We start from the raw sequence: 12,873 nt of genomic DNA, 5'->3' as shown, positions 1-12,873 counted from the left end.
CATTGTGGGTTTGATTTTCATTTCTCTGATGATTAGGGATGTTGAGCATTTTTTCATATGTTTGTTAGCCATTCTTATATCTTCTTTCGAGAAGTTTCTATTCATGTCATTTGCCCACTTTTTGATAGGGTTGCTTGATTTTTTCTTGCTGATTTTCCTGAGTTCTAAATAGATTCTTGTTATCAGTCCTTTATCTGATGTGTAGTATGCAAAAATTTTTTCCCATTCTGTAGGTGGTCTGTTTATTCTCGTGACTGTTTCTTTGGCTGTGCAGAAGCTTTTTAATTTAATCATGTCCCATTCATTTATTTTTGTTGCTGCTGTGATGGCCTTAGGGGTCTTCTTCATAAATTCTTTGCCTAGGCCAATGTCTGTAGGAGTCTTTCCTACATTTTCTTCTAGAATTCTGATTGTATCACGCCTAAGGTTTAAGTCTGTTATCCACCGTGATTTGATTTTTGTGAGAGGTGAAAGCTGTGGGTCCTGTTTCAGTCTTCTACAAGTGGCTAACCAATTCTCCCAGCACCATTTATTGAATAGGGATTCTTGTCCCCAGAGTATATTCTTTCCCGCTTTGTCAAAAATTAGGTGACTATATGAGGATGGTTCTATATTTGGATTTTCTGTTGTGTTCCACTGGTCTGTGTCCCTGCACTTGTGCCAATACCAGGCTGTTTTAAGAACCACGGCCTTGTAGTATAGTTTGAGGTCTGGCAAATTAATACCTCCCATTTTGTTTTTGTTGCTTAAAATTGCTTTTGCTATACGGGGTCTTCTTTGATTCCATACAAAATGTATAATTATTTTCTCTATGTCTGTAAAGAATGATGTTGGTAATTTAATAGGGATTGCATTGAATCCGTAGATCACTTTGGGTAGTATAGACATTTTAACAATGTTGATTCTTCCGATCCACGAGCATGGTATATTTTTCCATCTATTTGCAAGTTCTGCTATTTCTTTTCTCAGTGTTTCATAGTTTTCCTTATAGAGGTCCTTTACCTCTTTAGTTAGGTATATACCTAGATATTTTATTTTCTTTGTTGCTATTTTGAAGGGTATTGAGTCTTTAATTTGGTTTTCCGATTGATTGTTATTGGCATATATAAATGCCTCTGATTTGTGTATATTAATTTTGTAGCCTGAGACTTTGCTATATTCGTTAATCAATTCCAGGAGTCTCATGGTTGAATCCTGGGGGTTTTCCAGATATAACATCATATCATCAGCAAAAAGTGAGAGTTTGATCTCTTCCTTGCCTATTTGGACTCCCTTGATTCTGCTCTCTTGCCTGATAGCTCTCGCAAGGACTTCCAATACTATGTTGAAAAGTAATGGAGACAGTGGGCAGCCGTCTGGTTCCAGTTCTAAGTGGGAGTGCTTTCAGTTTTTCCCCATTCAGAATGATGTTGGCTGTGGGTTTGTCATATATGGCTCGTATCATTTTTAGGTAGATTCCATCAATGCCTATTTTGTTAAGCGTTTTTATCATAAAAGGGTGCTGAATTTTGTCAAATGCTTTTTCTGCATCTAATGAGAGTATCATATGGTTTTTGTTTTTGCTTCTATTTATGTGGTGAATTACATTTATAGATTTACGTATGTTGAACCACCCCTGCATCTCTGGGATGAAGCCCACTTGGTCGTGGTGGATTATTTTTTTGATAAGTACTTGGATTCGATTTGCTAGTATTTTATTGAAAATTTTTGCATCTATATTCATGAGAGAAATTGGTCTGTAGTTCTCTATTTTTGTTGCGTCCTTTCCAGGTTTTGGTATCAATGTTATATTGGCTTGGTAGAACGTGTTGGGGAGAATTCCATCCTTCTCAATATTGGAGAATAGTTTATGTAGGATGGGCACCAGTTCTTCTTTGTATGTATGGTAAAATTCAGGTGTGAACCCATCTGGACCAGGGCTTTTCTTTTTGGGAAGGTTTTTTACTGCTGTTTCGATTTCAGTTCTTGATATTGGTCTGTTCAGGTACTCTATTTCTTCCTGATTGAGCCTGGGAAGACTATGTGTTTCTAAAAATTTGTCCATTTCCTCCACGTTCTCCAGTTTGTGTGCATAAAGATTTTTGTAGAATTCATAGATGATATCTTGTATCTCTGTAGCATCGGTTGTGATTTCTCCTTTCATGTTCCTAATGGAGGTTATTAGAGATTTTAGTTTTGTGCTCTTGGTTCTAGCCAGGGGTGTGTCTATTTTGTTTATCTTTTCAAAGAACCAACTTTTTGTTTTATTAATTTCCCTTATAGTTTCTTTGTTGTCCTTTTCATTTAATTCTGATTTGATCTTAGTAATTTCTCGCCTTCTGCTGGGTTTGGGATCGTTCTGTTCTTCTTTCTCCAGCTCTTTGAGTCTATTCGTTAGGTTGTCTATTTGCATGTTTTCTGTCTTTTTGGTATAGGCATTTATGGATATGAATTTTCCTCTCAGGACTGCTTTAGCTGCATCCCATAGATTTTGATAAGTTGTATCTCCATTGTCATTTAATTCAAAGAACTTTTTGATTTCCATCTTGATTTCTTCCTTTATAGAATAATTATTCAGGAGAAAGTTATTTAGCTTCCATGACTTTGCGTAAGAGTGAGGGTTTCTGTTTGTGATCATTGTTACTTTTATTCCGCTGTGATCTGAGAAGATGCATGGTATAATTTCTTTTTTTTTGAATTTTTTAAGACATGCTTTATGTCCTAGGACATGGTGAATCTTAGAGAATGTCCCATGAGCTGATGAGAAGAATGTATATTCTGTGGACTTTGGGTAGAATGTCCTATAGATGTCAGCCATGCCCATTTGTTCTATCATTCTATTTAGGTCCATTATGTCTTTGTTTATTTTCTGTTTAGAGGATCTGTCCTGTACTGCCAGTGGGGTGTTAAAGTCTCCAGCTATTACAGTATTGTTATCTATCATTTGGTTCAGATCTAGTAGGGTTTGCTTTATGAATCTAGGTGCACCTAGGTTGGGTGCATATATATTGAGTATAGTCATGGCTTCTTGTTGAATTGTGCCTTTAACCAGTATGTAGTAGCCATCTTTGTCTTTTATTATTTTTGTTGGTTTGAAAGCTAAGTTATTGGAAATAAAGATTGCCACGCCAGCTTTCTTTTGGTTACCATTTGCTTGAAATATCAATTTCCATCCTTTTATTTTCAGTCTAAATGCATCTTTGCAGGTTAGGTGAGTTTCTTGAAGACAGCAGATACTTGGATTGTGTTTTTTTATCCATTGGGCCAGTCTATGTCTCTTGAGCGGGGAATTCAAGCCATTCATTCACATTTATTGAGAAAACTGATAAGTGAGACAGTTTTTTGTTCAGCTTGTTGGGTACAACTTCATTGTGATGTTTTCTCTCCTGAGCCATTGTGGTATCTGGAATTTGATCTTTAGCTCTTGAGTAGTTTTACATTCGTGGATCTTTCTTGTGCTGATCCATGTGTAATTCTCTTTTGAGTACTTCTTGGAGGGCTGGTCTTGTCTTGGTGAATTCCCTCAACCTTTGTTTATCTGAGAATGTCTTGATTTCTCCTTCGTATAGGAAACTTAGCTTAGCTGGGTACAAGATTCTAGGCTGGGCATTATTCTGTTTCAGAAGCCTGAAAATGGGGCCCCAACCTCTTCTTGCTTGTAAGGTTTCAGCTGAGAAGTCTGGCGTAATTCTGATGGGTTTTCCTTTGTAAGTTACTTGTTTCTTTCTCCTTACAGCTCGGAGAAGGGACTCTTTAGTGGATATTTTGGTCAGCCTGATGACTGCGTGGCGTGGTGTTTACCTATTTGCTATGAATCTCCCAGGGGTCCTTTGAGCTTCTTGAATCTGTATGTCTAGAGTATTGGCAAGGCCTGGAAAATTTTCCTCGATTATGTCTTCAAATAGCTTGTCCAACCCTTGCTTATTATCTTCTTCACCCTCAGGAATGCCAATAACTCTCAAGTTAGGTTTCTTCACATAATCCCACATTTCTTGAAGACTCAGATCATTTCTCTTACTTTTTTGATCTATCTCTGTGACTGACTTATTTAGTTGGAAGGAGTTATCTTCAATTTCTGAGATTCTTTCCTCTGTTTGATCTATCTTTAATTCATTTGAGTGATATTGCAAAATTTTGCTCAGTTTGTCATCTTGTATCCTTACCTATTTAGCAAAAGCTCTTCATTTTTGTTTTGTTTTGTTTTGTTTGCGACAGAGTCTTACTCTGTTGCCTGGGCTAGAGTGCCATGGCTCAGCCAAGCTCACAGCAACCTCAAACTCCTGGGCTCAAGTGATCCTCCTGCCTCGGCCTCCTAGAGTGCTAGGATTACAGGCATGAGCCGCCAAACCTGGCCTCTTTGTTCTTCTTGCCAGTTTTCCAGTTGGTTCTTTCTCTGAGTACTCAGTCCCCACATCTTATCTTCTTCCTTTGTCTTCCTTCCCCTTTTCCCTACGAGTAGTTACCAATAAAGCTGTTCTTTTACAGCTAGAATGTTTTGTTTCACATTATAAATATAATATGTTTATTTTGGAAAACATAGGAGAAGTAAAATAGAAATATTACTGTTCAAAATTGTCACCACTCAAAAATAAATATTAATGTTTTATTTTTTTCCAGTTAATATTTTAAAATTGAGGTCTAATTTACATACAGTAAAATTCACTATTTGTTAATATTTCTGCTTATTTTTTGTGTGATACAGTTACATACACCTTTTCATTTGCACAGACTTTCTCCTTGGGTTCCTTCTTTTGGTTCTATTGTTACTCATGCTTCAAAAGTACAAATTCATTCCTTTTTAATCCCTTCCATTTTGCACTGATCACTATTTTCCCTATCTTTTGGTATAGACAGTTTTTTTTATTCTCTTTTAGTACCTTACTTTTTTTTTTTTTTTTTTTTGACACAGAGTCTTGCTCTGTTGCCTGGGCTAGAGTGCCATGGTGTTAGCCTAGCTCACAGCAACTTCAAACTCCTGGGCTCAAATGATCCTTCCTGCCTCAGCCTCTCAAGTAGCTGGGACTACAGGCATGTGCCACCATGCCCAGCTTATTTTTTTTTTTTTAATGTATATATGTTTAGTTATCCACCTAATTTCTTTCTATTTTTAGTAGAGACGGGGTCTGGCTCTTGGTCAGGCTGGTCTTGAACTCCTGATCTTGAGCTATCTTCCCGCCGTGGCCTCCCAGAGTGCTAGGATTACAGGCGTGAGCCACCATGCCCAGCCAGTACCTTACCTTTTAATTCATCCTTACTCAGCATACAAATTTAGTTTTAATAATATACTTGCCATGTTCCAACTTTTATTCTCTTGGTGTTTTATAGGTCATTAATTTTTACATGAATCTTCTGGTGGAAAGAAATAAAAAGCAAGGCTATCCAGCACTTCATGCATTCAGTACTTTCTTCTATCCTAAATTAAAGTCTGGGGGTTACCAGGCAGTGAAAAGATGGACCAAAGGGGTAAATCTCTTTGAACAAGAACTTATTCTGGTGCCTATTCATCGTAAGGTACATTGGAGCCTGGTGGTAAGTAGAAAGGGTTAATTGTTGGACTTTGGATAAAGACTATTTTTTAAAATAATGCTACTATTTTCTGTCCAGTGAATGGCCAGTAGTACTAGGTTATTAAGTATGAAACATTTGATTTCCTGAAGTACTAAGTTAGTTGGTATCTCTGACATTTTACTCTGATACTTCTTATTTTATTTTTATTGTGAAGGTACATCCTCATTCTTTCAAACGCATGGTGTGGCTTATGATTATGTTTCAAATTTTTTTTTAGAGCAATTTTTGTGAAACCATGGGTAAGTAAAAAATTCATGTTGTTTTCAAATATGAGTTCCGTTGTGGAACTGATGCAGCACAGACAGCTTGAGATATCAACGAAAAAGTGTTTGGGAAGGATGTGGCTAATGAACACACAGACGTTGATGGTTTGAGAAGTCGCATTCTAGTGATTTTAATCTTGCAAATGAGCCACGCCGGTGATCTGAGACCAAGGTGGATGATGAGCTGAAAGCTGTAGTGGAAGCAAATCTATCTAAACCTATGCATGAATTATCAGCAAGGTTTGATGTTACCATTCCAACAATATTAGACCATTGGAAACAAATTGGCAAGGTAAAGAACCTGGATAGATGGATACCGCATGAATTAAACAAGTGTCAGAAGAGAAATCATCTTGAAGCTTGCCTTTTTTGCTGTCACAGTGTGAAGATGAACCATTTCTGTATGGTATTGTTACATGTGATGAAAAATGGATTCTTTTTGACAATAACAAATGTTTGGCACAATGGTTGGATAAAGATGAAGCACAATGGTTGGACAAAGATGAAGTGCCAAAACAGTCCAAAACTGAATATTCAGAAGAAATGCTAATGGTGTCTTTGTGGTAGTACAGCACTGGTATTATCTGCTACAGCTTTATGAAACATGGTCAGTTGGTTATAGCAGATGTCTACTGCAACCGATTGGACGAAATGATGAAGATGCTTGTGATCAAGCAGCCAAGATTGGTCAGTAGAGACAGGCCAATCCTCTTGCTCGACCACATGTTGCACAAACAACACTGCTCAAACTACAGCAGCTGGACTTGGAAACTGTCATCTACCATATTCACCAGACCTTGCACCAACTGACCACCACTTTTTCCAGGCTTTGGATCACTTCTTTCAAGGAAAAATATTCAATTCTCAACAAACTGTGGAAAACGCCTTTCATGATTTCATCACCACTCGATCTCCAGGCTTCTGCACTGCTGGCATAAGCAAGCTATCATTAAGATGGCAAAACTGTGCCGATAGTTTAGGCACATACTTTGATTAATTGTACTGCTTCTTGTTTGAGATAATAAACTAAACTTTTGATTCGAGATCAGACATTTCATATTTAATGACCTAATATATATTATAGGCATTATCTGCAGAGTCCCTTTTTAGTTCTTGAGTTCAACAACTTAGAACGCTTGAAGACATATTCCCAATACTTGAGGAGCTTTCATTTTTAATAGGAAAGAGTTTTAGTATACATAGGGTTATTACATCTATTTAGTTTTATTTATAAGATGGTAGAGGTTTATTGTAGAAAAATAAACATACAAAGAAGGCAAAAAAAAATCTCATCACTCTGAGAGGACCACTAATGTTTTGTTAAATAAGTTTCTAGAAATATAAATATATAATTTTAAACTCATATCATCTGTGATATTTTTTAACTTGTTTCTTTTTTTAAACGAAAAATGTCTTAGAAATACATTCATGCTGGTAAATGTATTGATTTTTTTTTAAAAGATGCTTTTCTTTTTAAAAGTAAAATTCTCACTCTTGTTAAATTTAAGATGTTTCAGATGTTGTATTTTTCCATTATAGGTTATAGACCTAAGAAAAAAGTGTCTTAAGTATCTGGATTCTATGGGACAAAAGGGCCACAGGATCTGTGAGATTCTCCTGTAAGTAATGGTTGAAAAAGTTTACTGTTGCCTCATTACATCCTTGTTAGCTAATCTTTCTTCTATTTAATCCTAGGAAGCTCTCTGAATGGTAGTCTAATGTATAATTAACAACTGTCATCCCAGTTGTTTTCAGGACTTAACTTGAATCTGGGGTTTTTTTTGTTTGTTTGTTTTGGGGGGGTCTAAAAATAACCTAATATCTGATCTCAACTGAGAAGTCTTGTTTTTGTAGCATACTGGAAACAAGTTTGTGTTACAATGCAAAATATATTTTATTATTATAGAATCTAGCTTCGAGCTGTGGCTTCCACCTGTAATCCCAGCACTCTGGGAGGCTGAGACAGGAGGATCAGTTGAGGTCAGGAGTTCGAGACCACCCTGGGCAACATAGCAAGATCGTCTCTATAAAAAATACTTTAGCTGGGCTTGGTGGCACATGCCTATAGTCCCACCTGCTCAGGCTGAAGCAGGAGGATTGCTTGAGGCCAGGAATTTGAGGCTGTAGTGATCTATGATCACGCCACTGCACTCCAGCATGGGTGACAGAGCAAGACCCTGTCTCAAAAAAAAACCCTAAAAAAAACCCAAAAAAGAATCCTGTGATTTGAATTCTATTTCTTTGAGATTGATATATTATTCTAAATATCTAAAGAAATGTTAGGTAGGGAGTATTAGTCCTCTAAATTCTTAAACCCACTCATATCTCTGTGTTTTGTTGGGTTTATCTCACCTCACAGGACTCAGGACCAGTTTTCAAAGTGTACAGTTTGTAGACAACTATTTCAAATACTAATTGCTAGAAACTTGCCTTTAAAGCATAGCTGCTTCTTAGCTATGTAAAATAGTGACATGAATTTCACATTGAGAAAAAATAGCAGTAAGACAAGTCTGTTTTCCCTTTCTGTTCACTGGAAGCAAAAGCAGATTCCCAACTTTAACTTTTGTAAGGATAAATGAATTGTTAAATGAATCTTCTGAAGAAAAGTTGTTCTTAATAATAATCATTATTTTTTCTTTTTTATTTATTTTTATTTTTAAGAGACAGAGTCTTGTTCTTCTTGCTCAGGCTGGTCTCAAACTCCTGAGCTCAAGCAATCCTCCTGCCTTGGCCTCCCAGAATGCTAGGCCTAACAATAATTATTAATCGTTCAATTTTGCTTTAGTATAAAGGATCCTTTTTTACTTATGGTTGTTTCTCTTGAATAAAAAGTATAGAAAAGAAATTTTTTTTTTTTGGAGACAGATTCTCACTCTGTTGCCTGGGCTAGAGTGCCATGGCATCAGCCTAGCTCACAGCAACCTCAAACTCTTGGGCTTAAGCAATCCTTCTGCCTCAGCCTCCTGAGTAGCTGGGACTATAGGCATGCGCCACCATGCCCGGCTAATTTTTTCTATGTATTTTTAGTTATCCAGCTAATTTCTTTCTATTTTTTTAGTAGAGATTGGGTCTTGCTCTTGCTCAGGCTGGTCTCGAACTCCTGACCTTGAGCTATCCTCCCATCTCGGCCTCCCAGAGTGCTAGGATTACAGGTGTGAGTCACCGCGCCCGGCCGAGAAGAAATTTTTAAAAATTGTTAAGATATACCAAATTGTTCATAAAGTGGTTATTCCCTTCTAGTCTTTTCTTTGTAAGATGTATATAGTAATAAATGTGCACATATAGGTGTGTATATACACATATATGTATTATCACATGCATTGAAATGTTTTTATTGGAATCACACAGTATAGTTTGATATGCTACATATAATATGATATAAAAATCCATACTTTTATTACATTCATACTTTTTCTTTTCTTTATTTCTTAAGTATGGAAGGTTTAGTTCCTGTGGTATCTGAGGCATACTCCCTTTTCAAGTGCTCCTGGTTCAGTTTTTCTCAACTTTTTGTTTTCATTTTCAACTTACCCTCCTGTAGAAAAATTTAATTATTTTAATTTCTCTGTAACAAGAGAAAATAATACTAAGGAATAATACTTGTGTATTGAGTTGAGCTTTGTGTGTGGAGGGGTGCACTATAAACCACTCTTAAGATTTTTGCTGCCTGTGAACCAGTTTTCACCACCTTGGGGACAGTATTGCACCCACTGAGACGGCATCCCCTTACACCAGCTTACCTTATATACAGAAGGTTAGGATAAAAACTGAGATGCTTAGGTGGTTAAACTTGACCACCTGGAGACGTAGACTAATCACTCATAAATACTTAACAATATGGAAATTTTCTTATGTAACCACACGGTTATTATAACACTTAAGAAGATTAATAGTATTATGTAATTTATGGTCCATATTTTGATTTCTCCAGGTATCCTTTATCTCTTTTCCCCCGTAACTCAGGAGCCAATCAGGGTTCATGCATGTTAGTGTCTGTTTAGTGTCCTTTAGTTTAGAGCAGTCATCTTGCCTTTTTTTGTTTTTCATGGCAATGTCTGTCTGTCTGTCTTTCTTTCTTTCTTTTTTAATACATTGCCACACTAGAAAAAAAAATTTCTTTCCTTGCAGCCATGGTGTTTTATTATGAAAATAGAATAAAAACTTTGAAAACAGAAATGATCCTTTCTAATTTCATGAAAAATTTGTTATTTTTTATTGTTTTCTGTACCTGACTTACATGCAACTTGCAAAATAGTTCACGTGGCTCCCAAGGTAAAGAAATATGAGTTACATATATATTTCATGAGAGGCCCTGGGCTCAAAACTAGCGTGAGTAAAATACAACTCACATGGCAGTTAATGTGTTAGGAGAGTCCAGGCCAGTTTTCTTGCTTTTTTATATATATATATATATATATATGTGTGTGTGTGTGTGTGTGTGTATTTTTTTTTTTTCTTTTTTCCTGGAGACAAGGTTTCACTCTGTCACCTAGCCTGGAGTGTTGTAGCACGATTATAGCTCACTTAGCCTCAAATCCTGGGCTGAAGTGATTCTCCCATCTCAGCTTCCCAAGTAGCTGGGACTACAAGTGGGCATGCACTGACATGCCTGGCTAAATTTTTTCTTTTTTGTAGAGACAGGGTTTCACTATGTTGCCCAGGCTGGTCTCAAACTCTTGGCCTCAAGTGATCCTCCTGCCTTGGCCTCCCAAAGTGCTGGGATTACAGGTGTGAACTACCGCACCCAGTCTGTAACTATTTTTAAGTGAGAAATAGCAAGTTGCAAAATGAAGTACTTTTTTAATAAACTAAAATGTGTGTTTTCAAATTGTATATATGGGTGTGGGGTAGAGAACTAGAAGAATACATAACAAACTTAATAGGAATGACTTCTGGAGTGTTTATTACAGGGGTCTTTTACTTTCTACGTTATTTTATATGCTTTAATTTTTTAAAACAAACATGTATAATTTTTATAAGCAGAAAATAAAACCCAGAATTAAATTAAAAACCCCAAAGCAGTCATGTTTTTAAAAAGCTAATGTATGTGGATTTGAGAGTTGGCATATCTGTTAAACATCACAAAGCCCTTTGTAACCATAATGGTTCATCTCTGTGGGGATTCATGGACAATATTACTTGGTTTTTTTTTTGTTTGTTTGTTTTTTTAGTCAGTATTTACAGGATGAAAGTAAGACCAAAAGAAATATTGATCTGAATCTTTTAGAGTGGACCCACTACAGCATGAAGCCGCATGTAAGTGATGATCGTCTATATTTGACATACTTTGTTGCATTTAATAACAGTATCATATTATTCAGATCTGGCCCCCTTCCTCTCCTCACTCCCTCCCTCCTTTAAGCATGCACTCTCTTAAAAAAGTATACATCTTAAGAATAACCTACTTCTAAATCCTTAGCAATTAATTTAACCAAGATGGTTTCTTAGCTTTTATCTTACTGCTCTAAATGTAAATGTTAACTATATGCTAGCACATATCTCATAATATTGGGGGAAAAAAACCCAATAAATTCAAAATTCTTGTCTAAAATTTATCTACAAATTTGTTTATTTAGGTCTTAAGGGTCCCATGCCATGGGTCATCAAGAGTCAAGTATGCTGGTTGTGAATGTGCTTTGTGTTTTGCCAGATTTGAATCTCATTCAGTGTTTGAAAATGCATCCATCTTTGAATCTTAATGGCTTTCCTTTAAAGTAAGCTACATGAATTCAGTTTTAACCCTAACGTGTATAATTGCACAATCATCTTCATCCAAAAGCATTTTAATTTCTAAGCTGAATAATTTAAAGGTTAAGCTTTGAAATTTCCTGAGGAGAGCACAGGTATAATCGTCTGTTAGGATGAATACTGTGTTCTAGTATGGGAAATGTAATAAAGAAAACAAATTCCCTTCCTTTGTATATTGGAGTCTGTATGTAGTTCTGTCCACTTTGAGAGATGCTGGGCTTGGGAGAAAAGTGTGAGGTACCTGCATATGTATAGGTGGTTTGTGTGTTTAAACAATCTTTTCTTTTTTATAATAATCAACTGCATTTTGTTGAATAAGTGTGCTTTCCAGCAGTGTAATCAGCCTCTCCCATATTATCTTGTGCTACTTATAACTGACAGCCAAAGTGTGTAAAGGACTGGCCACGGTTAGGGCATCACATGCCTGGGGAACGTGTGAGCTTGCCTTTTGTGGGTTTGGAATGAACCTTTGGCTTATTATGCTCTTAGCCCTGCTTGCAGCAAGTTTTGGTTTTGCCTCAGGACAGAACTGAGCAATCAAGGCAAGATCCTAATTGGTTAAAGCCTATCTAGAGGCTTTTTTCTCTGTGCCACTGGAAACTGGAGGTCCAAAGCAGTAGTAGTGTTTTCCTAGCTAGGGAAGAGAAGTGAAATTTCTGATTAAACCACACACACTTAGCCTGTTGTAAGATTTATAAATGCTTCTGAAATAATTCTGACTGACATTCCTGGTAGTAAACTGCTTTTCAGTTTGGTTTCTTTGAATGGGAGCTAAGAGAGGGAACGCTCACTTTGCTTTTTTCTCTTCTGAAAAACATTTTCAGTGGGGTCACATATTTGGTTAGGGTTTTTATACCACACAGAGTAAGACTAATTGTGTTTGTAGTGTGTGTCTGTGTGTTCGTGTAATACAGGATTTAATATTTACCTTTATAATGTTGTTTATCCACAGAGTTATTTAGAAAAAGTCCAAGTTTATATTTGATGTTTTACCCCTTCCTCCCTTCTTTTTTTTTTGTATTTTGTAATTTTAGGAGATTCCTCAACAGTTGAATGGGAGTGATTGTGGAATGTTTACTTGTAAATATGCAGATTATATCTCTAGGGACAAACCTATCACATTTACTCAGGTGAGTGAAGACCCCTCCTCATCCACTTACTTGCTACTGCAAGGTAAACGTAAAGCACTTAGCCACATTGGCACACATTAAGCTCTCAATAATAGTAGCTTCGCTGCTCTTATTATTACTGTCAATGTTGGCCATAGCTCAACTCTTGACAGAATCAGGGTTTGTCATTTCATCTGCTCTCAAGT

At 36.5% G+C, this 12,873-nt stretch overlaps 1 protein-coding gene across 3 annotated transcripts in view; it reads left to right on the top strand.

Moving 5' to 3' along the window:
* The window catches only part of SENP2 (SUMO specific peptidase 2), a 54,276-nt gene that overhangs the window by 36,601 nt on the left and 4,802 nt on the right, over positions 1 to 12,873 (top strand). For all 3 annotated transcript variants that reach the window (XM_069475233.1, XM_069475231.1, XM_069475232.1), the window contains 4 exons: positions 5,305 to 5,508; positions 7,350 to 7,429; positions 10,982 to 11,066; positions 12,593 to 12,688. In XM_069475233.1, the coding sequence (XP_069331334.1) occupies positions 5,305 to 5,508; positions 7,350 to 7,429; positions 10,982 to 11,066; positions 12,593 to 12,688 (465 nt within the window). The remainder of the gene's footprint in view (positions 1 to 5,304; positions 5,509 to 7,349; positions 7,430 to 10,981; positions 11,067 to 12,592; positions 12,689 to 12,873) is intronic.

Source organism: Eulemur rufifrons, chromosome 7 (genome assembly GCF_041146395.1).
Source record: "Eulemur rufifrons isolate Redbay chromosome 7, OSU_ERuf_1, whole genome shotgun sequence".
NCBI lineage: Eukaryota > Metazoa > Chordata > Mammalia > Primates > Lemuridae > Eulemur > Eulemur rufifrons.
Note: the sequence above shows the minus strand (reverse complement) of the source record. Positions and strands in the feature narration are given on the sequence as shown.